General features: G+C 37.1%; 2 protein-coding genes across 4 annotated transcripts in view; both read right to left on the reverse strand.

Annotated features, from left to right (window-relative positions):
* Positions 1-15205: 15205 nt before the first annotated feature.
* LOC127430124 (lysophosphatidic acid receptor 6-like) lies at positions 15206-18564 on the reverse strand. Its single transcript, XM_051679630.1, has 2 exons — positions 17618-18564; positions 15206-17532 (listed from the first exon to the last, which is right to left on the reverse strand). The coding sequence occupies exon 2, from the start codon at positions 17010-17012 to the stop codon at positions 15891-15893; it is 1122 nt and encodes a 373-aa protein (XP_051535590.1). The 5' UTR covers positions 17013-17532; positions 17618-18564; the 3' UTR covers positions 15206-15890.
* Positions 18565-24571: 6007 nt separating this feature from the next.
* LOC127429780 (RCC1 and BTB domain-containing protein 2-like) overlaps positions 24572-27593 on the reverse strand; it is a 48311-nt gene continuing 45289 nt past the window's right edge. For 2 of the 3 annotated variants that reach the window (XM_051678964.1, XM_051678965.1), the window contains exon 12: positions 24572-27184. In XM_051678964.1, the coding sequence (XP_051534924.1) occupies positions 27044-27184 (141 nt within the window). In that variant the 3' untranslated portion in view covers positions 24572-27043. Of the gene's footprint in view, positions 27242-27593 lie in introns of all 3 variants that reach the window. The other variant, XM_051678966.1, reaches the window with a different exon arrangement.

Raw genomic sequence — 27593 nt, forward strand, 5'->3', positions numbered from 1 at the left:
GTTTTTTTTCTGCATTCCTTGCATTGTTTTGAACGTTTAATGCACAACAGGAACTCTCTGTCGACATTAAGGGAAATTTAGACATTATACATAAACTGATTTTAATGTAATTGTTTTGTACATTATGATATAAAATGGGGATCACAATTTTAAATCAATGCACCAAAATACCACCAACACATCAGTTTTAACACATGAGGGGACCGGGTTTTGGACCATTGCTACTCTCCCTTCCTGAATGGCTACAAATCCCTCCCCCACCCACCATTTGGAAAATCGGACCGCTTACAGGCAGAAACTGAAACAGGAAGCACCCACCCTCAGAACGATCCAGTGTTGGTCTGACCAATCAGACTCTATGCTACAAGACTGTTTTGATCACGCGGACTGGGAGATGTTCTGGTCCGCCTCTGATGATGACATCAATGTGTACACTGATAGTGTAACGTGTTTCATCAGAAAGTGCATAGAGGATGTTGTTCCATCCAAAACAATACGGATCTACCCGAACCAGAAACCTTGGATTAATAGCGATGTTCGCTTTTAATTCCGGGAATGCAGAGGAGCATAAACAAGCCAGTTATGCCCTCCGAAAAACTATCAGAGCAGCAAAACGCCAATACAGGAACAAGATTGAAGGACACTTTAACACCACCAACTCTAGAAGCATGTGGCAGGGAATTAATATCATCACGGACTTAAAAACTCCACCGTGAACACCACTGCCTCTCTCCCGGATGAGCTAAATACTTTTTATGCACGGTTCGAGGGAAATAACACAGCCCTCACAGAGAGAGCTCTCGTGGCCGAACATACAGAGGTTAGTTCACTCTCCGTCTCTGTAGCAGATGTAACCCGATCCTTCCAACGGGTGAATATCCGTTAAGCTGCAGGTCCAGACGACATTCTGGGCCGCGTCATCAGAGCGTGTGCGAACCAACTGGCTGGTGTTTTTACGGACATTTTCAACCTTTCCCTCTCCTTGTCTGTAGTCCCCACATACTTTAAAACGTCCACCATTGTGCCTGTACCAAAGCAATCCAAAATCACTTGCTTAAATGACTGACGTCCTGTTGCTCTGACCCCCATCATCAGCAAATGCTTTGAGAGACTAATCAGAGGTTACATCTGCTCTGTGCTGCCTCCATCACTGGACCCGTTGTAGTTTGCTTACCACAACAACCGCTACACTGATGATGCCATTGCATTTACAATACACACTGCTCTCTCCCACCTGGAAAAAAGGAACACTTATGTGAGAATGCTGTCTGTAGACTACAGCTCAGCATTCAACACTATAGTGCCCTCCAAGCTTGATGAGAAACTCCGGGCTCTGGGCTTAAACAGCTCACTGTGCAGCTAGATCCTGGACTTCCTGTCAAGCAGACGCCAGATGATTAGAATGGGCGGTAACATCTCCTCATCACTGACCCTCAAAACTGGAGCTCCGCAGGGCTGTGTTCTTAGCCCACTCCTGTATTCCCTGCACACACATGACTGTGTGGCAACACATAGCTCCAATGCCATCAAGTTTGCTGATGATACGACAGTGGTAGGTCTGATCACTGACAATGATGAAACAGCCTACAGAGAGGAGGTGCACACTCTGACATGCTGGTGTCAGGAGCACAACCTCTCCCTCAACATCAGTAAGACAAAGGAGCTTGTGGTGGACTTGAGAAAGAGAACACAGCCCCATCACCATCAATGGAGCACCAGTGGAGAGAGTCAGCAGCTTCAAGTTCCTGGGTGTCCACATCACTGAGGAACTCACATGGTCCGTCCACACTGAGGCCGTTGTGAAGAAGGCTCATCAGCGCCTCTTCTTCCTGAGATGGCTGAGGAAGTTCAGAATGAACCGCCACATCCTCACACGGTTCTACACCAGCACTGTAGAGAGCATCCTGACTGGCTGCATCTCCGCCTGGTACGGCAATAGCACTGCCCACAACCGCAAAGCCCTGCAAAGGGTGGTGCGAACTGCCAGACACATCATCGGAGGTGAGCTTCCATCCCTCCAGGACATATACACCAGGCGGTGTTTGAAAAAAGCTCGGAGGATCATCAGAGACTCCAGCCGCCCGAGCCATGGGCTGCTCTCACTGCTACCATCAGGCAGGCGGTATCGCAGCATCAGGACCCGCACCAGCCGACTTCATGACAGCTTCTTCCCCCAAGCAATCAGACTTTTGAACTCTGGACTGTCATAAATTATATTCTCTTAACAGCACACTGGCAACTAACTCTCAACCGACAGCCTGAATGTCAATACAGTACAATACAACCTACTGTACATTTTATATATACTATGTATAAAAAAAAATTGTATAATGTGTATTCTATATTGTGTGTATTGTATAATGTACATTGTATGTTATTATTTGTATACTGTGTTGTGTGTAATTATGTGTATATTAGATTTAAATTGTGTTGTTTAAAATGTATGTTTATTGTAGATTGGTATATGTCTCATCACTGTCACGACTGCTATGTTGCTCGGAACTGCACCCAAGAATTTCACACACTATTGCACTTGTGTATATGGTTGTGTGACAATAAAAGTGATTTGATTTTGATCAGTATAATCCAGTGGCGAATTCTCAGGGCAAAAGCCTTCTCTGCTGGCCTAACATGCCAAATAAATAAATATTTTTCATCCTTTCATTCTCAGTCACCTTTTTGCCTATGTATTTTTAATCACTTTCCACTCTTAATGAATCTACAAATGCTTACAAGCAAAGTGTGACAACTGTTTCACAAATCGCATGCCGGAAGCAGCACGTGAGTTTGAGCTCCACCCCGTCAGGCCTTCAGAATTTCTACAGAATCCCTCAACAGTGCACATGAATGAGCAACTAAAGTCAGATTGTCAGATTCATCAGTCAATCAGATTGATTTATTTGTTCTTGGTGGGTGTGATCTTTAGGATATGTCCCAGTCCAGACCTTCTAGCTGGCCTTGAGTGATGCAATCAAGCTTTAAGTGGTGTAATTTGAAAGCGAAGTGCGCGAGATCGTCATCACTGCCGCTATCGCCATTGAGAAAGAGATCCTTATGGATTTAAAAACACGAGATGTTCTGCATGACCATGTGATTGCTTGATTTATTAAACAGGAAAGGAGGACTGATTTTCACTTCAAGTAAATTGGTAAGTGCTTTCTGCATTGTTATAGCAACATCAGGAGTTTTCTAAGTGTAAATTAGGCTGCTTGAGCATTCAGTGTCGGATCAAGTTTTGAAAAGTAGTGCTGCGTTCCATTCAACTCGGAAAGTAGGATTTTACAACTTCCTACTAGGAAAAGTGCAATGGAATGCATACTGAAGTCAGAATTACAACTTGTAGGCTCGTGCAGAAATTCAACTCCGATTTCGCCGAGATGCAGGGGCATGATGTCACACAAACATGTTGACACTCAGGGAGATATACAAAGTAAGTGATAAACATTCACTTTATTAAGTAATATCGATAAATGAGTTTGTTTCCACATTACATGATATTAAAGCTTGTTTAACAAACGCCTGCAGAAACAGGTGTATAAAACATTATAATCCCTTTTGATAATCGTACACCTGAAGCACAAATGCTAGCACTGCAGCGTTGTTTATCATTTGGGTTGCTAGGAGACATCTCTACTGAGAGTCAAACACCTGCTAAGCTAACAGGAGCATTGCAGTTTTGTTTCCTTAAACGTCATCTTCCGAATATTGGGGAATTGAAGCATTTATGGTTGGAGATATCAAGTAGGAATATCCCACATCCAACTTGATTGGAACGCAGCATAACCATGTACCCTGACGAAATGAAATTTATTGCAAGCGACATTTAAATATCAAATATTATTAGATAGATCTTTCCAGGTATTATAGACCAGTTGGTATATTCATATGAAAAAATATGATTTTTGACATTCATTTCACAAAACAGTCATGCTGCCGTTAAAATTAGGCTTGCTTGAGCATTAAGTGTCGTTTCAAGATCTGGCTTTCGTGCGTTGACGTGTTTTTAAAATGCTAATTGGTATTACTAGTTAGCTGCAACACAATGTATGATGCCCAAAGGCATAGGGTGTCTTATTCATTGTGAAACTGTGTTTTCTTAATGGCATGAATCGCACTGAAGGCCTAGACTTAAAATGCACGGCCCGCGTCTGGTATAATCAGATATACAAACACAGCTGAATACAAAGACAATGCATCTTCAATAATTCAACAGTCTAGAGTCAATTATTCTGCTTATTACACAGCTCTCAGGAATTCTTGATTAAGATATGATTATGATCGCTGTAATCGCCGGTCAAATATTTGTGTATAATGACTACTAAACTGCCTTTTATTTTTTGGTAACTAGCTGTGTAAATATTTTAGTAAGTAGCCTCACATTGGGGTCCTGATCACCGTGTCACAATGGGCTGTTGAATTATTGAAAATACGAATCAGAATCAAGCATTCAGCAGTGCTGTGCTAAAATTGGCTCTAACGATCTTAACACCTAACCAATCAGAATCAAGAATTCAACAATTTTATATAAAAATGATTTTTTTTTTTCGTGACACTGCCTGAGCTCTGTGTTCAAGCTCTGATTGCTGTTATGCAAGGCAACTCTGATACAGATCCTCCTCTGTGCTTTGATAAGATTTGTTTGTGGATTGAGAGGTCTGGATTTTATGACAGCCCAACTGTGTCTTCCTCCATTCTTTCTCCTAACTGCATATGAAGGGCTTCTTATTAACATGGGTTGCTGGAAAAGTAGGTGGAGATCGAGAGAATAAATGCTGACATCTTGCTTGGACATCAGTAAGGACATCTTGCTCTTGGTGAAGTCCCTTAAAAAAAGTGCAGTGACGGTATCAGATGCTAATACTATGGTACTTTGATAATTATCATGGTACTAAATGACTACCACATCTGTGTACATAGTACACATAGTACTCCAGGGTACTTCAGTGATACTACCATGGTGGTACATAAAAAAAAGAAAAGAAAAAAGAAGAAGTACTTCATTAAGCCCAAAAAAATACTCTACGCAAGAGTGTGAATGCAAACGCTTCTAGCTATGCAAGCTCGATTTCACACATTGTGAAGAACACACATTTGTCAGAATGCAAATCATAATGCAACATAAGTGCAAATGTCTTTTTCTGTGGTCAATTTCCTCTTTTAGGTCAACTAACGTCTTGGTGGAGCAATAGTTTGAGAATCTTGCTGTGCAAGTTAGTTAAAACTAGATAGGTAAAATTTGTCAAGACAAACAAAGCTTTGTCAGAAGGATAAATTAGTTCTAAAAGTTTGACATTTGATGGTTATTATACAAAGCTTTCAGTAATGCATTATAGTAAGCCAGCTAGCTAGCTTGATAGACAGACATTAAAACACAATGTCAGATAGATGGATGGATGGATGGATGGATGGATGGATAGATAGATAGATAGATAGATAGATAGATAGATAGATAGATAGATAGATAGATAGATTTTTGAAGGTAATGCCCCCTTAAGTACTGAGGTTTATTTCTGTTGAACAAACACTCAGTTTTAACATACGACTCTTCTGAACACATATTTAATGCAATTTATAAGCACTTTGTGTAAAATTTGATACGATGAAGAAAAACTCTTGCACAGCATATGTTCTCACGTCGCAAAACTCTGGTTCTTAAAGGGCCACGTCCAATTTATGACTAGAGTTAAATTACATGAAATTTCTCCACTTGGCTACAAGTGTGTACAACAGCAACACATGCTTGCAATGCATTGGCCAATCGCTCACATCTGCATTATACTGTACCTGCATAGAGTATGTTTCTGGCTTTAGACACTGTAACCAGTGTGAGAACATCAATGTTTTGCAGAATTCTTCTTCTGATATCTAAGCAAGTATTTTTGTCTTGTTTTCCAGTCAAGATTTCTAAACATCCTTAATACTAGATAAAAAATCACCTGATAAGCAAAAGTGCATAAGATATTAAGACTTGTTTTCTAATGGTAGATTTTTTCTTGTTTTTCTTCTTGCCACAGGACAAAAATGCACTTATATTCAATATATGGTCTCTGAAAAGAAGTCTGAAAAAAATCATGCAGGTTGCCTTATCAGTTGAATTGACTTTGTTTTAAGGATGTTTAGGTATTTTTTACTGGAAGACAAGACAAGCACATTTTGTATATGCTCTTTTCAAGCAAGCAAAAAACCAAAACAAATAGTGGACTCTGAGGACATAAATAATTGACTCACACACCCACACCCACCCACACGGGTCTACGCCTGTGAACGACTGAGTTTGTTAATGCTAATCCCCAAGCCACACAGATACAGACACGCCAATGCCTTAGCTTTCAGTCAATACAAAAATACAAAAACAGATCATGGCCATTCCATATGTCACAATTGCAACACCATTAACAATAGACAATCGATAGCCACTTCTGTGTGGTTTTATTTGTGTGGGTTTCAAAACAGCCTGCTATCTTCATGGTACACTTAAGTAAATGGTAAACAATGCACCCAAAATATGAGACCAGCATAGCTTTGTACACCAGCACAGCTTAGCTAGTTAGGTATGTTCCTGGTTCAGTACAAGTTAAGCTTAATCGACAGCATTTGTGGCATTATTTTTATGAACGTAAAAATGATTTCAACCTTCTTTAAAAAAAAAAAAAAAAGGCCAGTCCATAAACATTCAAAATAAAAGTATAACCACAAGACATTAATACTATATGTATTAACATGATTTAAGTGTGATAAAAATCAGGGATTTACCACCGTTACTGCATTTACGAGATTACAGGTTTCACTGGTGTTACATTGTCATGACAACAAAGTTGCAATATTGGATAGAACTTTACACAGATAAGGTAAATAAGTGATTTTTATAACACTAAAATCATGTTAACATGGATAATGTTTACATGGAGCGGTTATACCTTTGAAACAAAGTGTGTTTTAATGTTTATGGACTGGCCTTATTCACTTCCATTTCGTAAAAAACAATTGTGATGATCAATATTTGCCACAAATGCTGTGGATTGAGCTTAACTTGTATTGAACCCAGAACATTCCTTTAATATGGTCGGCCTGTATGTTATGCTGGTTAATCTGGTTAATGCTGGTTAATCAAGGAAGTCTTGCTGGTCAGCTTTTCACTCTCACCCCACTGACGAAACAAGATACAGCAGTGTAAGAGACTTGAGATTTGTGTATTGGATGCAATGAGTATTTGTGTGTGTATGTGTGTGTGTGTGTGTGTGTGTGTGTTTGTGTGTGCTCTGGCTATTCTCAATCCCGACCCCAGGGGGAGAGCTGTTAGGCTGATAAGATAAGGCCGTACTCTGAGTAGTCAGATTGGTTTACGTGCGAGGCCCCTGATGCAGTTCAGATAGAGTTTGAACATCACGACCTGGACCAACAACAGCACACCCCCTCTACACATACACAGACTTACACCCCTCTAAAGTCTCTTTGACATGAAGAAGACGCTTTAGTTATGCGTGTTTAGTCTCAAGTGCAATAACATTTGCCATTTTAAATTCCTGAAATATTTGGCATTGCATTATTGTCCTGCTTAGATGTCTTGTAAAGTATTTTGTTGCTTGCCTACTAGTTTTCAGGTAAAAGGTACAAATCATTTTATCATTTTAATATATATATATATATATATATATATATATATATATATATATATATATATATATATAAAGAGTGTTTTAAGTTTTCTACTGCTACACTACAAAAAATTTGAATTTTATTCTGTTGATCTTGGTTTCATTTTCCAGTAAAAATGTCAAAACATCCTTAAAACAAGATGAATTCACTTGATAAGAAAACTGTCATAAGGTATTAAGAATGCAACATGAATAGAAGTGTATTTTGACAACTTATATGAATAGTCCACCCAAAAATGAAAATTCATCCTCATGTTGTTTTAAAACCTGTATTACTTTCTTTTGTATGCGCAACTTAAAAGGAGATGTTTTAATGAATATACTACTATTCCTTTGAAACCATTCCTTTTATAACTATTCCTAACACCCTGTCTACACCAGACGTGAGCGGCGCGGCGTGTTGCAACAAAAGCAAATTGCTCCCATTATAATCAATGGTGCTGTCAACAATGGATGCATTCATTGTATCGCAACTTATAGGTTTACTAAATGCTTTAGAATGCTCACTTCAACGCAAACAGGCAATGTGACTTTTCTCGCATCCAGTGTAGACAGGGTGTAACACAAGTGTATTTTGTCTCGTCGTTTTGTCTTGGCAGATATTTCAGTTGTTTTAAGGAATTGTTTACCTAAAAAATTACCTTCCTTTGTGGAACACAAAAGGAGTTTTTTTGCAGAATGTCCTGGCTGCATTTTTCCATAAAATGAAAGTGAATGGAGACTGGGGCTTTTAAGGTCCAAAAATTAGTGGTACACCCATCAGGACATTTGAGGCAGATATTTTAACACTGTGATCGGCCGATACCAATCCGATGTTTATTTTTAAATTTCCCCTTGCCACACTTTTATAAGTTATATGATGCAGTTATATGTTTATGCACAAACTGTAAAATTAAGATCTGCTGTCACTATCAAAGATCATTGTGACATACCGGCAAATAGTAAACCCCTTGAGACCATCACACACAGCAGAGACACGTTCAAATAGATACTGTATAACCACTACAAGCTCAGTACACTACCACTACATGCTTAGAATTGCCAATAACTTTTGTAACCCTCCAGTGGCTGCAGTGTCATGCTTCGAGGGTTTAGCTGTAGCAGTGTGTGATTTTGTGCGTACTGCAATTAACAAAAGATTGGCCTTTAATCTAGGCTTGATCAGCCAATGGCCAATCCCAGATAAAGATCGGTGACCGATTCATCGGTGCATCCCAACCAAAATGACAAAAAAGCTTCATAAAAGCACCATTAAAGTGGTCCATACGACTTGTGAGATATGTTCCAACTGTTGTAAAGTCATGCATTACTTTTGTGTGAAATTTAAGCTGCTATTCGCTGAAAATCTTGTTCCCTGACAAAACTTAAATCTCAAATCTCATTTGCGCTTGTGTACATTCAAACATGGTGCATCAACACAGGTTTGAGGTCATGGGAGTCAAATTGACCACTTTCATGGTATGTTTCTGGTGCTTTTTGTGATTTCTGAAGCTTGGTTAATCTACAAACCATCTCCATTTGTCTACCACAGAAAAAAAAAGTCATACAGGTTTTGAATGACATGAAGGCTGAGTGAGGAATGAGAATTTTGTTTATTTTTGAATTAAATATTCCTTTTTGCAAAAAAATATTTTATTATTCTCAAGCAACCATTTTCACTATATAGAACTTATAGACTATGTGTATATGTGGTAGCTGTGGAGCTTGACTTTTTGGTTAGTGGGTGCAAGTGAGAAAACATGAGCACCCACTGAAGCTGCAAAAACAACCGACAAGAGATGCACGCACATACACGCGCACACACACACATGCATGCACGCACGCATGCGCGCGCGCACGCACACACACACAGATCACATAAAATGTCTTATCCATTTGTAGTTTATGACATAATGACAACACAAACACACATCTGTGGGCTGTTTAACAGCAGTTCTGTGGTTAGCCAAGTCTTCTAACCAGCCCTTAAAGAGAATGAGCAGCTGACTCAGTTCACAATGATAACTGACACTTCACAATCTATATATTCTGTGCAGTTCCTCAGTATTATTTCAGCCATCATTGCACGCATTGTACCTCTGGTGTACAAATTATGCAAGGGATAACGTACAGTCAGTTGGTTGTTTTCACAAAATAAACCCAGACAGGTTGATCAGGACCCCAGCACCAATAATGATTTGCTCTTAAATTATGTAATTATTTCAGAAGAAATTGCTGAACTGCTGAAATCCACCTCCAGTTTGTGACAGAGTTCTGTTGGTGTTTATTTTGTGAAAATGATCGTCTGGCTCCTCATTATCCAGCCTATTACAAGACTACTTGCCAAATAAACAAATAAATGGACAAGTAACATTAATATGAGTTGAAATTATGTAATTATAAGGAGAAATTAATTGCTGAACAGCCACGTCTGGCTTGCATCGAAGTTCTATTTGTGTTTATTTTGTAATTAATGAATGTCTGACAGCTCATACACATACCGATAAAATGAATAGCCTGAATGCACTGAAGGTCACTTTGGATAAGTGGTGAGCGAGAAATAAATCAGTGTAAGTGTACTGAAGGCAAGAGCGTTCATGTAACAATTTTAAACAAACACTACAATGCTGCAACACGGTCGACAGTCTGACAGGAAAAAACAAAAAGCTATTCAGTGCTTTCCTTGGTTAGCATACCTTAGTCAGATTGGAGAGTTCCTGTCACATGTGCTGCTGAAATGGGTCAGGGGTGACGGGGAAACCTTAGCTAGCAGCCTTGGGCCTTCTATCAATAACTTCAGCCGGTTCCTGCTTTGCTTGTTCAGCTGTTCGGTTTCATCATAAGTGCATGTCAATAAACACACAAATCTCCCATTTAAAGGACAGAGGAAAATATAAACAACAGCGCTTGGGAACAGTTAGGATGGCCATGCATTTTTTTCAGTTGCTTTTCTTCACAGCTCCTCTTGTAATGCGGCACTCACATGTCGAAAGGTCAGGAGGACACTCACATGTATACACACTAGCCTCTTTGTTTTGTTGCATCATCGTACTCCTCTGCTGTCTTGGGTTCTGGGTCCACAACATGCAAAGCAGAGGGTAACTTAGTTTTCATTTTTGGGTTATCTTCTATTCCCAAACTATTCTGAATCGAAGACAAACACTTCTATCAACTACTATAAAAACTCAACTGAACAGGATCTTAGACTAAACATTTGTTTTAGTCTTAATCTAGTTAAGAGTCTTCTGTTCTCTTGATGCACCCTTCCTTCATGATCAGGAAATGAGGCAGTCAAAGGTGCAGAAAAAGTAAACAGGCCAGTGGTGAAGTTTTTGAAGTTTTGAAGTGGATCTGGTGGTGGTGTGCTGGGTTTTGGATGCTGTTTGTGCAGGGCTGAGCTGCGGGAATAAAAGAAGGGCATTTAACGCTTGTTTGAAGTTTGGAGACTTAATCCTGTGTTTATCAAAACCACACCAGCGCCATCCTTAACTTAAGGAGGAGGACAAGCTGCTGAGATGAAAAAAATAAGCAAAATCAAGTGAAATCAGCAAACATCCATGCAGATCTACGTACATTCGAGTGATTTTCACAAAGCCTGTTAAGAACATGTGTATTTAGGTCATATTTTGCTTAAAGAAAATTAAACCAATTTTTAGGACAAATTATGACATAATTTTCATGATAATTAAGCTTATTTTCCCCTAAATTCCAATTAGTGTAATGCAAGAAATATCAATCTCATTACAGTAATGCAGATTTTTTTTTTAATTTCAGGTGTATATACTGTAGCTAGCTTAGCTTAATATAAAGAGGCAATTAAAAGACAGCCTGTTAAATACTTGCAGAGAAAGCCCCATCAAATTACAATAATTCAATATATAATGATCAAATAATTATAAATAGTTATATTTAAATAATTATAAATATACTATATATATAAAAATTACAATTCAGATAATTAAAAACATTACATTATTGTGGCAAACGAGTAAAGCATTGATAAGACAAAAAGTGGCTTTAGAAGGCAATATATTTCTTTCCATATTATTGAACATAAGCCTATCATTGGCCTACTGTCCACAGCAATCCATTTTACAATTGAATTCGTCAATCTGAGATTTATTTATTATAAGGGCATTTCTATGGATAAGTCAATGTACACATCCATCAGATGGATGCTTTTAAAGCGCTTTGGTGGCGTCCTGTCATAAACATAGCATTTTTAGGCTGCTGTGTCAAAGGAATAGTTCACCAAAAATGAAAATTCTCTCATCATTTACTCACCCTCATGCCATCCCAGATGTGTATGACTTTCTTTCTTCTGCAGAACACAAATTATGATTTTTGGAAGAATATTTCAGCTCTGTTGGTCAATATAACGCAAGTGAATGGGTGCTAAAATGTTGACGCTCCAAAAAGCGTATAAAGGCAGCATAAAATTAATCTGTATGACTCCAGTGTTTTAATCCATAACTTCAGAAGTGATATGATAGGTGTGGGTGAGAAACAGATTTCAGTTTTTGAAATCTAACTGTTTTACTAGAAATTCTTCTCCCTGTCCAGTAGGGGGTGATATGCATGAAGAATGTGAATCACCAAAAACATGAGAAGAATAATGTGAAAGTTAAAGTGGAGATTGACTGAGCAGGGAGGAGACTTTATAATAAAAAAGGACATAAATATTGATCTGTTTCTCACCCAGACCTGTCATATCACTTCTGAAGACATAGATTTTAATCACTGGAGTCTTATGGATTACTTTTATGCTGACTTTTGTGGTTTATGGAGCTTAAAAATTTTGGCACCCATTCACTTGGAGTTTATGGACCAAAAGAGCTGAGAAATAAATAAAACAGCAGATGAAAGAAAGTCATACACATTGCTTACTGCCCCCTGCTGAAACCAGGTGGTACCTCAAGCGTAAATTGCTCGGATGGTAGGAATATTCCTAAATATGGTCTGGGGACTTGATTAATTGCATTAATTTGTTTAACACATTATTTTTTATATATAACTAATTGCACCAAAAAAAACAAAAACAACAACAAAAAAAAAAAAAAACGCATTAAATCAACAGCACTAGTAACTAAAACATTTTTAAAAAGTGTTTGTGACAAGGAGAAGGTCGTGGCCTGGCTGTGATGGTGCACAGCCGGCACTGAATCAGCTGATCTGCGGGAGAGCGAGATAAGGGGCAGCCGGAGATGCCGGTTTGAGAGAGAGAGACATACGCGCCGGCGTTGCATGTGTGTCTGTGTCCTTATATTTTATGTTGTTTTAAGTTAATTTATATCATTAAAGTTTATGTTTACTGTTCAGCCGGTTCCTGTCTCCTCCTCTGGCGGACAGTCCTCTGGCCCCTGGCGGATGGAACCCGTCTCTCTCTCTCTCAAACCGGCGTCTCCGGCCACCCCTTTATCTCGCTTTCCTGCTGATCAGCTGATTCACTGCCAACCGTGCACTATCACAGCCAGGCCACACCCTCCTCCTCGTCACACTGTTCATAGACATAAATACATTTTCCAACCTGACATTCAGTCTGACAGTATTAATAATTATAAATGTCATAAATTACACTTTTTTATTTTTTTTTATTTTAATATTTTCTTTGTAAATGTATTTATTTGTTTGTTTGTTTATTACTAATATTTGCAGGTATTCTCTATAATTTGTAGGTTAAATTCCCCAACAAGTGTTTGATTGAGCATCGTGATTGAGTTTGGGGCAGCACTATCTTTTTTTTTTCAACAATTGACAGAAATGGAGCATGTTTGGGAAACCTGGAAAAGTCTTAATAGTCCTAAAATAAGCTTCATTTTTTTTTTTTTTTTTTTTCTTGTGGTAGCAGGGTGAAATGTGACCACATGTTTTCGTGAGATTCACACATATGCATACAAAGCACTAGAGGAGACTGAGGAAGTGAAAATAAAACAGGATCTCAGTTTGATATTTGGAAACAACTCTGATTTGATCACGGAAGATCTTGTAATCTTTCATATTTGGATCTTTGCATTTGGTTCATAATTTTGTTCTAAACATATAATGTCTTAAAAACTGTTATGCACAGCGTGTGTATCATGAATAAATAAGTGGATTATAAACCGCTTTATTTCTAAAACTTGCAATTGTCTAATAATATCCTGGGTAGAGAATGTAATCTTGAGAGATTAGTGATGAGTGAACCAACTCCAGGCTCAGACTTGCATTTATCCATGTGTGCCAGTGTGTATTAATGCCCAATGACAACATGAAAAGATGTTTTCAAACTTTCCTGAATCACTCCATCCACACCCTTGAGTGTGTGCCATTAACCATAAGGCACTATCTGCACCCTTATAACTGGTTTGCGCTGCAATCAAATTTGTAACTGTTAAATAGCATGCAAGATTAGAATTAGTACATCGCAAATCATAGTATGTTGAATATAGGAAAAAAGAGCCCAGATGGTATACTCACCTAAAAGAAAAGTAAAGATTAATTCTTTGTTAATAAATATATCTAGATGCTAACACTCTCATGCAAATGCTAACAGTAGCTTTGAGACAAAGGGATTATCAATATAACTTTTATTTAATTGATCATTTTATGTGTGGTATGTCCTCACAATTGCACGACAACCTACTCAGAAGTATATAAATTCCAATCACCAGCGAAGTACAATTTTAGTCATGGATAAAACCAAATACTTTATATTTGGCTGGTTTGCGTGGATTGATGCAGAGAGTTGGGTTGTGAAGTGACTAAAAGTGAAGTCAGTACTTCTGATCAGACTTTTTTTTTAGACAGTCTTTTTAATTTTCCAATTTTTGTTGTCTTTTCACATGCTAAGCTATTTTCAGAACACTGTGGACGGACGTACATAATGAGATTTGTCAATCAGTTGTGTCAAGAGTTGAAGAGCTTTGGATTTTTGCTTTGTGTCTGGTGCTTGTTTACAGATAAAGCTACACCTTTAACAGGTACGCTTAGAAGGGAGGATCTTTGTCATGACTGCATGTGTTGACAGTTCTTGCCAAATCTAGAGCTGTGCTGTCATGTCACAAATTACACAATTATGAAAATATTTCTCAACCTCATTTACCCCAAACCTTAACTTGGTTTTGCCTGCAGCAGATGTTATTTTCATAGAAGGAAAACACTGAATTTTCGAGAACTTTATAGATTTGCTGAGCTGGTTCTATGAAGGTGAACATTTGATTCACAGCTCATAGTTACTGACACTTGTAGATAATGACACAAAGTGGCTGAAATGTTGTTGTTATTTTCCATTTGTCAATGTCAGCCACAAAAGATGCCCAGCCCCGGAAAACGTGCATTACCTTTTGTATTGTGGCCATTAACCTTCACATTTATAATGACAGATAGATTGTTTAAATATGAAAAAAGAGTTAAAATAAATAAAGAGTTTAATAGTATGCCTGAATATCATATAGATAGAAGGAAAAAACAATAAAAAAAAATGTTCCTTGTGATTGCACTTTTGAAGACTGTATTGTTTCAGGCAAGCATGCTCTTTGAACGGACATTACAGAGGAAGGAAGAATGATCTATTATAAATAAATAAAAACCTCTAATTATGATTTCAAAACTTTATTTTCAAGTGAAGTTTGTAACAGAAAACTAAACAGTGCATTATGACAACAGTATCTATGTCAGTGCAAAGTTAATATACAGTATGATATAAAGTGCCTACAAAAGTTTTCAGCTTGTTAATACTATGACACTTCAGGCAGACAATGCATTGTCACTGGGCATTGCAAAGATGCTTTACAGGGCATAAATCTATTTTAAATGTGGGTTTAATTAAATAGTGGTTATAATATAGTATGTTATTTCCACATTCACTTACCATTTTCGAAATGTAAGTACATTCACCTATTGTTAGAAGTTCTGGTCTACTTTAATCAAGTTCCAGTTGATCTATTTGCATGAATCTTACTCCATAGTAAGAAATCCAAATCTTTGTATATAATTCCATTGAGAACATGTGTGCCGTACAGTGCTGGGCTTGAAGTATGTCTTTAAGAGGGAGCTAAATCCATCTAAAAGGGCATAGTTTACTTTTGCTCTGGGAGATACTAACAAACCCAATTCGGGCATATTCCACATGTTTTATGCCACATTTCACTCACCATAGAGTGCCTTTTGGATAGTACTTTCCTTATATTCAGTTTATGTAATTAATTTGAGAATTGGACCAAGATAGGATTTGGGCCAAGTATCCATTTGTCCGATACTACTTCCATCTCCTAGTTCTCATACATTGGACTCATTGTGGAACATCTTGTTCTTAATGGACCTCAGGCTGAACTGAAGGGTGGAGCTCGTCTCTGACTGCAAGGCCTCAGAGAACTTAGCATCAAAGGAACGGTTCATCTGGGACTTCCTCTTGATGGAGTTTTGTATGGTTTCTGAGGTAAAGTAGTAGACAATGGGGTCAAAACAGCAGTTGGACACAGCAATGCACAGTGCAATGGGATAGATTGTCCGGACCACAGACTCCACTGTGCACCCCTTCAAGGTCTTTGTCCGCACCAGCGAGTAGAAGACCAGGTTGACGTTGTAGGGGATGAAACAAAAGCAGAAGATGGAGAGGTGGACGATGATCATCCGCAAGATCTTTGTCTTATTCAGCTTCCCTCCCCGACCGACAGTCTGTGGCCTCCGCAAAGTTTGGAGCACAATAGCGGAGCAAAACACATTTAGGAGCAGAGGTATCAGGAACCCCACTGTCTCGATAAAGATCACCACCTTGGACAGATGGCTCTTCCACTGTTTCGAGGAGAAGTTCTCAAAGCAAGATATGGTGTTGTTCTGAACGTTAGTGCTGTTAAGCATGAAGCCTGTTGGAAGACTCCCGGAGAGCACCAAAACCCAAACAGCAGCACATACAATCTTGGCATTCCGTTTGGTTCGAAGCCCCCTCGAACGGAAGGGGTATACGATGGCGAGGAAGCGGTCCACGCTGATGCACGTGAGGAACAGGATGCTCCCATACATGTTGGTGTAAAAGAGTGAGACAGAGAGCTGGCAGAGCAGGCTACCAAATGGCCAGTTCTGCTGTATGAAGTAAAAAACCCTTAAGGGGAGTGTGAGTACAAACAACAAGTCCGATACCACCAGGTTCATCATATACGTTGTGGTCTCATTCCGCAGTTTCAGCGAACAAGTAAAAATGTACATGGCTGCAACATTGGTGATAAGACCTACCATGAAGACAATGCTGAACACTATACTGTAGAGTGGATACTTGAAGATGTCATTCTTTGGGCAATGCGTGATGTTGCTCAGTTGCAGAGAAGAATTATTGTCCCCGTTGCTGAGGCTGGTGCCCCATTTCTGGGCTGAGCTGTCCATCAGAGATGTAGTGTTGTACATCTCGCTCAGAAACAAAGGGACGCTATGGGGTGGCAGTCAGGCAAAGGCAACACAATAAGAGGATTTCCCTCAATTCAAGATTCAACAGGGGCAAACAAAGAATGGGTAACAGACGGGATAGCTTCAAACCACAAGACACTCTTGCCTTCAAGGGAACATATATCTCTTTAATGCATTTCTTCTGTTGGCAGTTCAAAACGGCAAGCGATCAAACACTTCTCTGTGGCATTCCTCAACAAAGCGTGCTAGATTCTGTGGGGGGGTTAGCTCATGTTGAAGGCATTTCTCCCCAGAGACTGGAGCCAGACCCCAAGCACTTCTCCCCCTCCCCCTTCCTCTTGCCCTTTTCCCCGGCCACCCCACAGGATTCTTGCCCCAAGGTTAGAAGTTCTACTAACTCCAGAATTTCAAGTCACAATGTCCTTCCCTCTGGTTTGACTTGAGTAATACCATATGGACACATCCACAAACAGCTGAAGATAGTTAGAATCCTGTTGGAATCCACTAGTATTTCATCCCACTGAAAAAAAAAAAAAAACTTATTTTCCAACTTACTGATCAAAGCATTTGCAAAAAGCTGTTTCCTGGATTGTAAGTATCCTTACAATTAGTCCTGTCTTTGTTCTCAGTTCCACAGATGGTCCAGTAATTGCAGAGCACCTGTAGTTCACATGCAGCACATTGGGGTTACATTGAGGACCAGTCTCAGTCCTGCTCCCTGAGTGTGTGACAGTATAAATGAGCGAGTCAAGCCTGCTGCTTCGACTGAGGGTCTATTTCCTGGCCCACCCCCTTTCTCACCGCTCTGTCTTGGTATCTCTGTCAGCGACAGCCTCGGGGGCATTCTGTACTCTGTGCATTGAAGAGGCGAGAGGGAGGCAACTGTGCTGTGGAGGATTTTACAGCTGAAGTGTTATTATGACTAGTGTATTGACTTACCACAGCCCCTCCTACCTCCTGAACAGGTCCCTACACCACCTTTGAGAGAAAGAGACCAGACAGCCAGAACATTTTTTTTTTTCTTGCTGTGAGCCAGGTCCAAGTTGTCCTTTTTATCATCTCTTTTGACTGATGTAATTTTTTATAGTACGCCAGTGGAACGTTTAATTGCTTAGAGGTTGCACTTTTTTCTAAAAAGTGTACTTTTGTCCCAGATGTCTACTGATAAGTGTATAAAGCTACTGAATGAAATTAATGTGCATACTATAGCCCAGGTTTTGGAAGAATTTGATGAGAAAGTTCATATTGAAATCATTGAATTCTGATTGCAGACTTTGGTGTCTTGGCAAATCTGAGCACAGTTTGAGAATTTTTTGAGATCTAAGTCTCTATTTGCTCTCTTTGTAATCTCGTTGTCTGGGAAAAACAAGTAAGATGTTAAGGAGATCTAATTTGTAACCTTTGTTTCCTACAGGAATAGTGGAAACAAAGATGGTGGGCTTCTCCAAAATATATGTACACTGAAAGCAGACTAGAGAAAGACAGAGGAAATGTAATCAGCTACCTCAGTAAAACTTTTTTCAAAAGTAAATTTCTGTACCTCACAAGTACTGGGGAATAAAAGAAATTCTGATTTCTGTTTAGATCCCTCAAAGCACTTTGGATTAAACGCCACACCCCTGTGACACATTGCACTTGACCTAACATCTGTTATGCAATACTGGGAGGAAATGTTCTTTGATAAGATCATTAACATGGCATAAGCTGGTTTATGCCACAAAATAAAAAATGTGAGAAAGTGCCCTTACAAAAATCTTGAGTTCTGGCAAACTAGAGGCAGATTTACCACTCATTATTTTCACATCCAAATGAGCTTGTGATTCGCCGCAAATGTTTGCCAGAAGTTTTCAGCTCTTCACTTGGTGGTGAACCTGCAGCAAACCTTTGGCAACAATGGACAATTTGCCGCAACTTTATGCGTAATTAGCACAGCCTAAACAAGAGCCATAATTGACTTAATTTGAACGTGGATTGTATAGTGATCTTTGAAACAATATCAAGTAGAGGAGCTTTATGTTACTTTTAAGTGGTGTTCACCAAGGCAGACATCAAAACTATTTTTGTTCAAATTTGATATGAACAAACCCTTAACCCTAAAGCCTAGTGTATACTTAATTTTTTCAGAGTGCTATTTTGTCTTTTGCACGGTTGAGCACTTAGCCTTGCAAAGTATAGTCTTCTGACCGCAAGCCCATAAAGACATACTTGAAGCATGCGCACTACAACTGCTTTGTAATACAACGGTAGGTGCACATGATGACGATGCACAAAGATGTGAATTGTCCGCACTTATACAAAAACTAGGCTGTATGCGGTACAGTCTCATTTTTACATAAATTACTTATTTTTCCCCCATGGCACATACGATTTGTATATTGCACCATACTGTATACTTACCATACCATACTGTATTGCACTATACTTTACTGTACCAGTCTTTTAGATGCGTTGTCTATGACAGGACACTCCATGCATCTGGGTAAAAAAAAAAAAAAAAGTATCTAAAATTTAGCAAATTACTTTTGCCGTGTAGCTTGTAGTATAGCTTGCTACTTTTTCTAGATTTCAGCTTAGCTTAACACATTTTTCTGTCAAATAGTTGCTAGCTTAGCTAGCTCCATTTTTTAATAGCTTGCCCAGCAATGTAAGTAGCCATGTTATAAGGAGAATATTGTACAGTTTGCTGGACTTTATTGCAAAATAATCCCCATCAGGATGATAAAGATTACTCTGTCCGGGTTTATTTTGCGATAATGACCATCTGACTGTACATTATCCCTAACATGTATTTCATGTTATCAAAGAAAACATGATCTAAACTAAAAATGTGAGGGATGTGAGTGGTGACAATACTCAAACCTTCAGAACTAACATGAAAGCATAAATAAGTTGTGTTTTCAAGTCTGTGGCGACACCGTGAAAAGTGTAAGATGTTTTATGACCATTGTTCTGTATTCCCCATGGAATCCTTTTAAACAAACACCATCAAGGTCAGGGAGACATTTTTAGCTGAAAAACAGACTTTGGCATTGTCTGCTGCACGCAAGACCTTCTACAAAACCATTCCACTGTACACTTAAAAACAAGAGCCTTGTATGAGCACTGCCACTAGATGAAACGCATGCCTCAGGAACGCAAAGCATCCTATTTCAATAGCAGGAAACTGTGAAAGGCAGAGACATGGTCAACTTGGGAGCAACCAAGATATTGAAGATATTCTGCTTTCTGTTGATTAATACCTCATATTGTTGGTCTTGTGTGCAATAGGCTACTGCTCTATACTTCCCAAGACAAACTGCATAGTCATTTTTGTGTACTGAACAGTGTCCCTAAAAGATATTTGGACACTTAGTCCTAACTTAAAAATGTAGGAATGTCATTGCGGTAGATGATAAAATATCAAAGTAAGTGGCATTTATTTTAAAGATAGCACAATACCAGAGGTTGCATTCCATAAAATACATTGATGGACGATTCATAGTTAATTTCATCTCTGTTTTTTCCCCATTTGTCCGGCAAACTGTATCGTTCCCTGCAACATTGACCGGCATAACATTTTCTGAGCGGAAACTCAGAGCCGGAATCTCTTATACACCCACAATGAGTGCTGCATTAGAACATTATGTTTCACAAATTGCATATGTGCTGCACGTTGTGGACAACAATTTGTGGGAAAATCAACTATATATGCTTTTCCTGCTTCCTCTGGTCAAACTATTTTATCAGTACACAGCTCAATATTAATAACCTGGTTTGTTGATAGCTGCCTTGGCTGAAATGCATTAAATATTTAGTCTTACAGCCAGTTGGCCTGTACATAATGGAGAGGGAATTCAATATCATAGATTTATGATAGCTGACTGATAGCTGAGTGGTTATAATTACATAGTGCAAGTGGGCATATTACAGATGGCTTCTTCTCTTTATTCAGTACAAAGGCTGTCTGCAGGATGCAGACAAATAACTGACGGTTTGCATTCTGCAAATATGAAACATTGGGAGTATGCCAAATGTTGACAGATACTGTTTCACATTGTTGTAAATCAAACAGAAGGATGTAATATTTGCATAACCACTAAGTTGTACTTCTATAAAGCCCTTAAAGAAATAGTACACTCACAAATTAAATTCTTTCAAAATGCCCTTTGAATCCATGCAATAGCTTTGTGTAAGGAACATGTAAGTTTCTGTATGTTAAGCTAAAACCTTTTAAGGATGTAAGCTTTTTATCTATACATTGCAAGTCAACGGGGCCCATCAAATGGACAAACACATCATACATCCTTTAAAAACAATCTTCATTTGTGTTTACAGAGAAGAAAGAAAGTCATACGAGTTTGAGACAGCATGAGGGTGAGTAAATGATGAGAGAATGATACATTTTTGGGTGAACTATCGAACTATGGCTTCAGAAGACTTGGAATATAGTGCAAAAGTCATATGGATCACTTGTATGATGTTTTTATAGTGCTTTTATGCCCTTTTTGGTCCTGTTCCACAGAAGAGAGAAAGTCATATGGGTTTGGAACAGCACAAAGGCAAGTTTATGATTTTTGTGTGTACTATTCCTTTAAGAAACCTATAGAGTGTTAAATGTCTGAATACTTTACCCATGACAGTCTGAAGCTGAGTTTCAAAGAATATGGGTTCACAAGACAAAGCCTGAAAAGTCTATCAACAGGTTTTTCCAAACAAATGACTCACCAAAATTACTGCGAAAACACTTACCAGTGCTCATGGCAATGTCCTAAATGCATTTTATACATTTCTGGTTAGATATTTTATGTTGTGGTTCACAATTTCAAAAGAAACATTTTTCGTTGTCATATTGAGAGAATGTGTGGCAACATATTTGTACAAACTGAAAGATACAGTGTCATCAAGAGTTGTATCATAGTGCTCATGCTTGCGTAATCTATCTATCTATCTATCTAATATTTATTCAGAGAGCTTAATGTCTTCTACTACTGTATAAAATCTGTTAATAGTATTTCTGGTATTCAGTGCATCAAACAAAAAGCAGAACTTTACTAGAGGACTGTAAGAGCAAGTCACATATTGAATTTCTACGATGAAGACACAATGTAGAGAAAAGGCTCATACCAAGCATATCAGATCACAGTTGCTTTGAAATCATGGCTTGCTATTGCACATTTATGGTCTCTTTCTATCGTGTCCGGACAGGTTATTTGCAATAAATGACTTGCAGTGTGTTTCACAACTGTTGGATTTCACAATGAAACTAACTGATACAGAAGGAAACCATTAGGTTTAATATGCAGAGACAACTATAATAAGCCCTTGGTAGGTTGATTTCCCAGAAAAGAGTAAAGACCTTTTGTGGCACTATCAAAACATTGATCTCACACAGCAACACTGGCACAATCCATTTTTAGACTGAATTAGCTGGTATCTTTGGTTTAATTTGATTACCTGTTTGTATTCTATTATCATAATTCTAATATCTATTAATTTAATTGTAAATAAGTCCTATTGTGAAGTGATTGAGCCACATTGTACCTAAATGTCACTTCTCTGTATTTTTGGTCACCTATCACTAAATGAAAGGGCAAGAAATTGAAATGATAATCTTTAATTATTTCAGTTATAACAGTCAGCTAATGTAAGCTGATATATAGTCTAATTAGTTTACGATGCCTGAATGTCAGAAAATGAAAGTGAAGATCAAATGAGAAATATTGAGTTTCAATAGCTGAAAAGTAAAAGCAAGTTTGCAGACAGTCTTGGAGATGTTGAGGCATGCGTTTTTCTTAGGAAGGTTTCGCAAACAGGAACTTATTTCATTCTCTCAGTCCGGAGGAACAGACAAGTGCTGCTGAATACTGAGTCACTGTTTTTTCAACAGGCTGCAGGAAACACTGGAGTGCATTGTGTGTTGTGCCCATTCCTGTGTTCGCATACGAGATACTGCCATCTAGCGATGGTATGTACATATAACACCTAAAGATTAATGGCTCATTCTGTGATAAAATAAAATAAAAAATATTTACGCATTTCAGTTTCATATCAAAATTACATCAAATTTAATTTGGTTAAAGATTACTCAACTGCACAATTTGTTCTGAAATTGAAATGCTTAAATCATAAAATTATTTTTTAATGTAGTAATAATAACACGTTTAGCTAATATTTTGTATATAAATAAATGTACGTTCTAATAGTAATTTGGAATACTATACGTCATTGTATCAAAAACATTTTGAATAGATTTTTTTGTTTATTCCAAAATATGCAGGTTACTCCTATATGGGCTTCTTGACTGGAGTGTAAATTATGAAAATAATGAAGAGTAAATATAGACTATAAATCATGTGAAATTACGTGTTGTTAAATTAATTGGTAATTAATCATTACTTTTAATGTAACATTAAATACATTATTAATTTTGATAAACTGGTAATTGGTAGATTAAATACTATCTATAATTATTTTGCCAATTCATTTAAATAACTATTAGCAATTATTATTTATCTTTGTTATGAATAATTTTTATTGATAAAAATATTAACAAAAATAATGTTTATATATATATATATATATAATATATATATTTTTTTTTTAAAGTCACTATTTTTAATGTAAATGTTCTTATGGCAGTATAAAACTCATAATCTTAACATAAAATTAATTATTATTTTTGATTAACTGTTAATTCATTGAATTATGAAATATTAATTCACTATTAATGTATTATTTCTGTAATTATTTTGTCAACTCATTAAATTTTTGATTAAGAATCATTTTTATTGATAAAATATTAACAAAAATAATTATTTTTTTAGTCACTATTTTTAATGTCAAGTGTTCTTGGCAGTACACAACTCATTTTATTTCAATTTTATTTCATTTTAAAATGTTTAAACAAAATTTTCGTTTGGTAATTTGGAAATAAGTGCTGCTACTTTTTATTTGTAATACTTTAATCTTTAAAATATTTCATTATTAAATTTGTCATTGGTTTTACTGGTTTCTATTAACTTTAAGTGTAACACCACAGACAAAAGAGCAAGTCCGCCAGTGGTAAATCAAATGTCTTTATAAAATCTTACATTTATTTATTTAGCATGACATTGTAAAATTAGAAATGAAAAAAGGTAGTTAATGCTCATGGTAAATAATGGAAATATATAATTGAGGAGGTATTTCTGAGAAAATTTCTAGTTGCAAAACCCACCACAATTGTCAATTTCAAATTTAAACCTGTTTACAATAATTTTCATTGAAAGCATGCAAGGTTTGAGATATCTAGTTGTTTGAGCACAGGGCTAAGGGTATTTATGTAATGTTGGTCTTCAGAAATGTGCGTTACAACACTCATCAAAGATTGTGCAGTGATACAGAAGTGACTTAAACAGCTTAACTTTCTTCCCTCTTGGTATTTATGTGGGTATATTTTATGTATGCGATGTAGTGTGTGGGTCACCCCATTGTCCAAAACAAGTTTCTCTGTGAAGACAAGATTTTGCATCTCAAATTTCTTAGTCCCAAAATAATCGCTCAAGATTAAATTTACACCAGAGACACACACAGAGAACAAGGGCAATATGCGTATAAATGTATTATAAAGTTTAACATTTTAGAGGACAATCATGTAACACAACAGTTTTGAACATATCTAGGACATTTCATTTTCAAAGTGCTTTATGAGATTTTGTTTATAAGGAAAAACTAGACTTCTAAGTTTTAAATAAGTATTCCCAATGCCAGATCGGGCAGGGTTAGCAGTCTTGGCCTAATTTATGGGGCTAAAAATGAAGGGAATCATGTAGAAATATCTGTAACAGAACAGAGACTCCTTAACTGTGTGTAAACAAATGTGAACAGACTTTATAACTGATCATCAAAACCACAAAGACTTTCATACATTCATTCAAGTAAATCATCTCTCTCATTGCATGTTGTGCTTGTTAAACTTAGCGAAAACCCTTGAATTAAAACAATGTTGCTTTAAGTGCCATTTCAAGGTTAGGTTGGTTGGCTGATGCAGTCATGAATGAGAAAAAATTTCAAAAATGATTCCTGTAGGTAAAATAAACCTTTTAGGGTAAATCTCATGCAAATATGTCATATTTCAACCCAAATTCAAACGGAGACAAATTTTGCATCAAAATTAAGTCTGTTTTTTGGACCAAAACGATTTTTTGAATTATGACATTTTCATGACAATTAAGCAAAAAATTTCAAACGTTTTTTTGACCGTGCAGCCAAATGTGGATTATAAAGTGTGTAGTTATAATATATGTACGTATATACAGTATATGTGATATATATATATATATATATATATATATATATATGTGTGTGTGTGTGTGTGTGTGTGTGTGTGTGTGTGTGTGAGAGAGAGAGAGATGTGTAGTTACTGTGTTCTGCCTTTGCAGAGCAGCATAAATACTTTACAATTGAAGTAATATGGCATTTTTTTCTCATTACAATAATGCAAATGTCATTATATTCGCATTACGGTAATGAGTGAGATTTTTTTGAAATATGCTATTGAGAATGAGGTTTCCTGCATTATGGTAATGAGAATGTAATTTTTACATATCATGGTGAGGGGAATGTGTTTGTTTTGCAATACATATATGAGAATGTTATTTTTTTCACATTACAGTACTGAGAATGTTTGTTTTTCCATTACGGTAATGAAAATGTTATTGTATTTTTACCTTACGGTAATGAGAATGAGTTTTTCTGCAATACGGTAATGAGAATATTCTTTTTTCATATCGTGGTAATAAGAATGAGATTTTTTTTTTTTTTACATCACAGTAATGAGAATTATACTTTTTTCACATTACATTAATAAAAATTAAATTTTTTGCAATATGGTAATGAGAATGTTTTTTTGCACCATAGTTATGTGAATGAGTTTTTTTAATTCTGGAAATGAGAATGATTTCTTGCAATATGATAATGAGAATGTTTTCTCATATTACTGCAATGAGAATGAGATTTTTTGCAATATGATAATGTTTTATTTTTTATTATTACAGTACTGAGAGTGTTTTTTGTTTTTTTTGCAATATGGTAATGAGAATTGGGGTTGGGGTATGCTTAACTGACATAAGAATAATGTCACAATGCAAAAAATAAAAAAGTGTTAAAAAATTAAGTTTAATTTTCTTTATGCAAAATTGAATTTTGTTTATCTTGATTTTGGGCTAAAATATATCTTCCTGGACATATCTTGACAGGCTTTGTAAAAATTCACCCCTTCTCTGTCAATGTAAAGTAAATGAATAAGAGAATATGGGCACATGAAAGTCATATATCAACACCACCAGACCGCACCATTTCCCAGCTTCAATGGCACTCATGTTAGTGCTTGTACAAATATTACAGACAGAAGCACAGATATTGACCTTTCTGACATAATCAAAATAATACACAAGAGAGTATGATAATGTCAAATGTACATTATTGTCAGTAAAAAAAGTAAATAACATGGATTTGTAAATTAAATTAAATTGGCGCCATTATGTACAGTTAAAAATCATGCTATACTGCTATAATATGTTGTATTACTGCTCAAAGGTTCTTCTAATATGAAGCGTATGAATGTCAACTAAACCCCAAAAAATGTATAATTCAATAACTTTAACATGACTCTTTCTCCATCGGCCATCTACTACATAAGATGCTTCTTCCCTTTTGCTTAAGCAGAGATTAATCCCTTGAACATATAGCACCTCTGCAGTGATATTTAATATTTATCTTTAGCTCTTTCATAAGAATCTTCAGGTCCCTTTGAATCCGGAGTGTTTTCCTGCACTCATCTTGAATTCTTCCATTTATGGAGGGCTTCACATGGGGGCATGTAATTTAAAGGCACTGGGACCTAGGAGACAACCAGTGGCTTCCCATTATCTTCACGCTTCAACCACAGGAATTTGTCTTATCTCTCACCAAAACCAAGGTGTCTGAGGTAACATGCCTGGATATAGCAGAGCCAGTATAGAAAATCTCTCAAGCCTGGACCTCAGTGCTGTCTCTCTCTCTCTCTCTCTGTGTTAGTTTTTGAAGGCCCCGTAACGGCTGGCTTTACTGATGAAGTTCTTCAGCAGGTCATGATCCATGTCGGCGAAGGCCTGCGTCTGAGTGACGGCCGTCAGGTGGTTAACGCAAAACTTGAAACAGAACTCTTCCAGATCCTGCACATGAAGAGTGGGTGGACTGATTCAATGAGAAAGAGAACCAACACTAAAGACCTAAAGAATGATAAATTAATGCATTTATGTTGAGTGTTTACGGCTCGGTTCCAAAATGAGTGAGCTGCCTACCTATAAAGCATTTACAGGCATCATAGGTGTGCTCCAGAGACAAGTCTTTTCCCAGAAAGTATTGAGATAAGCTCCATAATGGGTGGAGTCAATCAAATGCTCATTATATATAATTACTAAAAAGTATCAATAAAAATAGTTCCATCTAATTAAAAATTAACAATTTCACCCAACATTTGAGAGCACTACATATTTTTTTCACTTATTAGAATATCACATTGTTAGATTAGCAACATTTGCAAACACTCAGATGGAAACAACTGTTAACATTAATCAAATC

The sequence above is a fragment of the Myxocyprinus asiaticus genome, chromosome 39 (genome assembly GCF_019703515.2).
Source record: "Myxocyprinus asiaticus isolate MX2 ecotype Aquarium Trade chromosome 39, UBuf_Myxa_2, whole genome shotgun sequence".
Taxonomy (NCBI): domain Eukaryota; kingdom Metazoa; phylum Chordata; class Actinopteri; order Cypriniformes; family Catostomidae; genus Myxocyprinus; species Myxocyprinus asiaticus.